The sequence below is a fragment of the Mus caroli genome, chromosome 11 (assembly GCF_900094665.2).
Source record: "Mus caroli chromosome 11, CAROLI_EIJ_v1.1, whole genome shotgun sequence".
In the NCBI taxonomy this organism is placed as follows: domain Eukaryota; kingdom Metazoa; phylum Chordata; class Mammalia; order Rodentia; family Muridae; genus Mus; species Mus caroli.
Window position 1 is genome coordinate 80,560,486 of NC_034580.1, and position 4,455 is coordinate 80,564,940.

Below are 4,455 nucleotides of genomic sequence, written 5' to 3' on the forward strand. Positions count from 1 at the left end.
GCCTTACAGTTGGATCTCATGGAGGCATTTCCTCAACTGAAGCTCCTTTCTCTGTGATAACTCCAGCTGTGTCAAGTTGACACAAAAATAGCCAGTACAGGGAGGGAATTCATGGAAGATCATGGGCAGTTTAGCCGGCATACACCACAGACAACAAAAACAAAGTGACCTTATCTCAAACAAGACTAGGACTAACACCCAAGATTATCCTCTGACCTTCATCCATGTTATGGCATTCTAATACCTGCTTTCACAACATACTTGTTATATACACACATACCCACTCAGAAGTGTTGTGCACCTGTAATCCTAGTGCTTGGGAAGCTGAGATAGTGGAAATCTCAAATTCAAGGGTAATATGGAGAGTCTGAGATAATTGTAGGCTACATAGTGAAACCCTGTCTCTAAAAAAAGAAGGGGATCTATTACTGTTCTTATGGAAGTCCTTAGTAACCTGTTTTCTCAGGTGATGTCTGGTGTCTAATGTTCATGGGGTGGGGAATTACATCTATCTTTCCATTATGACATGATTGCTTTACTGTTGTACTTCACAGTTCCTAGATGGATAATAGTCACAAATTAGAATTTAGGAAAGTGACAATTTTTAAAAGAACACTCTGAAAAATCTTCACTTATAGTTTTAATTAGTTTTTGTCAAGAAGCCATTTATAGGACTGGAGATCTAGAGTTCAGGTGATAGAGAGCTTGCTTGCCCAGCATGCACGAAGCCCTGGGCTTGATTCCCTGTACTATATAAGCTGAGTATCGGCCTCTGTCTGTAATCTAGCACTATAAAGTAGAGGCAGGAGAGTCAAAGCTGTGATCATCCCTAGTTATATAGCAAGTTCAAAGCCAGACTGGGTTACATGATCAAATGTTTTTCTAAAAAGGCCATTGAGAGGCATCGAGATAGTTTGTTTGCTGCCTGATTCATTCCTAGGATCTTCATGATGTTAGGAGAGGTCATATGTAACTTGCCCCCTGACCTCTGCATATGCATATTGTTGTGTGTGCACTCTCACATATAGACGTTTTTGAAAATTGTTAATTAACAATTTTGAATTGCATTTATTTTGTGTGTTTGTATTTCCCACACACATGCCGTGGCAGGACAATAATATAAGCCTGTGGTTCTTAATGCATTGAAGAGGAATTTACTCTTTTTCACCCTAATTATGTCATCATTTTGTCACATATGTCATATTTCAGTTAAAATTGAAAACGAGTTTATGTAGGTAGGCATTATTTGATTTACCATAAAGTTGGTATGTCAGCTTATGTTTTTCATGGGCTTATGTCAAAAAATAGGGATTTTATGTAAAATAATTAGTGCTAGTTCATCAGTAGTATATTATTCCACATAAAATTAAAACACAGAGTTTCAGCTGGCAGTGGTTATATATAACTTTAATTTTAGCACTGGGGAGACAGAAGCAGGCAGATCTTAGAGTTTGAAACCAGCCTGGTCTACATAGCCAGATTCAGGACAGCCAGGGCTATAGTGAAAAATTCTGTCTCATTAAAAACAAACAATGAGTAAAAAAACAAAGTAATGTAGAGTTTTGATAAAGAAATTAAAATATCAAAAGCAGTAATTTTGCCCTTTTCTGCATCTGGGCACAGAGTGAATGTCTTGATGGAGTGTGTGCTTGTGGCTATTTTAATGGGTCTTTTTTGAAGCCTTAAAGTATTTTCCTTGGTCCCAGCTGTGGTTGGGAAATGCCTGTGAGCCCATGGTCTTCTCCCCTTGGGTGCGTGATGCCCTCTCTTGTGATGAGATGGGTTCCTTCTGTGAATCCTTTGTATCGACTGCCTTCTTTGCAATTCCCCCACCCCCAACTTAGGGTGAGGAAGTGAATGCGTGCCATGCTTTTGCCATCTGTTTGTTTGTGTTTGAGATAAGGTTTCTCTCTGGAGCCCTGGCTGTCCTGAATTTGCTTTGCATACCAGGCTGGCCTCAGACTCACAGAGATCCACTTGCCTCTGTCTCCTGAGTGCTGGGACTAAAGGTGTGTGCCACCGCTGCCCAGCTGGTTTTACTATCTTAACAATGTCTTAAAAAGAACTTACTGTCAGTGTCAGTTTATTGTGCATAGGATAAACATTTATTTTTCCTTCCCTCCCACCCCCCAGTCACCGGAAGAAGATGCATGGCCAAGGCTGAGCTCTAAGGACCATATCCCTGCCCTTGTTCGTAGTAATGCCTTCTCAGAGAAGCTTTTAGAGGTCCCAGCTGAGATAGCTCGAGGGAGTATCCAGACTGTAGTGATGACCTCAAAAGACTCAGAGACACTTGAAGAAAATTGCCCCAAAGCCCTGGCTTTAAGGATTCATGATTCTTTGAATAATACTCTGTCAGTCGGCCTCATTCCAACCAATTCAACAAATACTATCATGGACCAAAAAAACTTAAAGATGTCAACTCCTGGTCAAATGAAAGCTCAAGAAGTTGAAAGAACCCCTCCAGCCAATTTTAAGAGGACATTAGAGGAATCCAACTCTGGCCCCCTTATGAAGAAGCACCGACGGAATGGCTTAAGTCGAAGTAGCGGGGCCCAGGCTTCCAGTCTCCCTACAGCATCCCAGCGCAGGCACTCTGTCAAACTGACCCTGAGGCGCAGACTCAGGGGCCAGAGGAAGATGGGAAATCCTCTTCTACACCAGCACCGGAAAACTGTGTGTGTGTGCTGAGATGGGCCTGGGAAGTGGGGATCTCCCTACCTACGACTGAGGGCTTTTTAAACTTGGTGCGAAGTTGAACTTTTTTAAGGGGATAAAATAAAGAATATACAGTTTGACTTTTTGGAATTTAACAGTTTTATTTTGGCCTTGTACTTGCCTGTATTATAATGTGAATTTTGTAGATGTAGGGAATAAGTTGCTGTAAAATGTGTGTAAATTTGTATCCTTTACACAAGTTTAGTCTCTTACTCTGACACATAGTAATTGTGACAACAGGGCTAATGTTGAAGAAAAGTCAGAAGAATCTTTAAGATTTTAAAAATGTCTTTAAAGTTTTTAAAATGCTTACTACATACTTGTATACACCCCTTGTGAGAACACATGACTTTTTAAAGAAAATTACTAAGCAAACTGGAAAAGTGAAGTATTTTCATAGTGATCTGTGCTCCACTTAATGTTTCCTAGGGACCATTAGTGTCTTTTTAAAATTACATTTTATTTCACATTTCATAATTCAGAAGTAAACCTTTCATAGGGGAAATACTGAGCTGTGCTAATGTAGCTGATTTTAGTCTCCTTGTCCCACTTACACTATGCAGTATCTCCTAACTTCAGTGCACTCTGCTAGAACAGTACATGTGCTGTATTTACTGAAATCTCTGGCACAGAAGGAAGTGTGTTTGCCTCACACACCATATACGCTCTTCTAGTGTTTGCTTAAAATATGTGAAGTTTTTCTTGCTATTTCAATAACAAATGGTGCTGCTAACACCCAACATTTCCTAAATTATTTTCTATCATACAGTTTTCATTGGTTATCTGAGTATGTCTACACAATAAATCACTGAACTTATGTTGCTGGCGTTTTGTTGGTGACTCTTCATGGTAGGTACCATCAGGTAGATATGTAATGTAACTGTGCTTTCTTGACTTGAAATACATACAGTGCTCATTTTTTATTTTAATACAGAACACCTAGAAACAAACTAAATATCTAACAACACAATTCAGTTACAGCTTCTAAGTGTTCGGTAAAGCTCTGGCTCCATTCCTTGGTAATACAATAAAACCTGAAGGGAAATACTGAATCTCTGAAATTCTATAAATGTGCTATGTGTGCAATTGTGCTCTTAAGAAACATCCTAAGCTCTTGATTTGGAACAAGCAGTCTCATTGAGGGCTTTGGGTGTGCCTGAGTTGGAAAAGTGAGTGCCTTACACACAGGAAGCCCTAGGCTTGATCCCAGCATTGCATAAACTAGAGGCAGGAGGATCAGGGATCCAAAGTCATCCCCAGTTACAAAGTTTTAGGTCAACCCGAGAATCATGAGACAGTGCCTCAAAACTGTAGTGGATAAAACAAAACCAGAGAGAGAAACGAGGCTCAGGAGAACTAAGAGAAGGACTAGTGGTTTAGTGGGAGGGTTTGCTCAACAGGTGCAAGGCCCTGTATTTAAAAATATAGTTAGGGGTTAGGGAGTTAGCTTGTTGGTAAAGTGCTTAAGGCCCTGGGTTTGGTCCTCAGCTCTGGTGAAGTAAGGTGAAGGAAGAGAAATTCATTAGTATTTTATGTGTATGATCATTTTGCTTGCATGTAAGTACATGTACTACATATATACTTAGTGCACTTAGAGGCCTAAGAGGGTGTCATATCTCCTGGAACTGGATTTAAAGGCAAGTTTTTTTTTTTTTTTTTTTTTTTTGGCTTTTGGCTTTTGGTTTTTTGAGACAGGGTTTCTCTGTATAGCCCTGGCTGTCCTGGAACTCACTTTGT

The 4,455-nt window shown here is 39.9% G+C and overlaps 1 protein-coding gene across 1 annotated transcript in view; it reads left to right on the forward strand.

Annotated features, from left to right (window-relative positions):
- Ppm1d (protein phosphatase, Mg2+/Mn2+ dependent 1D) overlaps positions 1 to 2,808 on the forward strand; it is a 32,585-nt gene extending 29,777 nt beyond the window's left edge. The window contains exon 6 of the mRNA XM_021178199.1: positions 2,134 to 2,808. Within this exon, the coding sequence (XP_021033858.1) occupies positions 2,134 to 2,691 (558 nt within the window). The 3' untranslated portion in view covers positions 2,692 to 2,808. The remainder of the gene's footprint in view (positions 1 to 2,133) is intronic.
- The last annotated feature ends 1,647 nt before the right edge of the window (positions 2,809 to 4,455 follow it).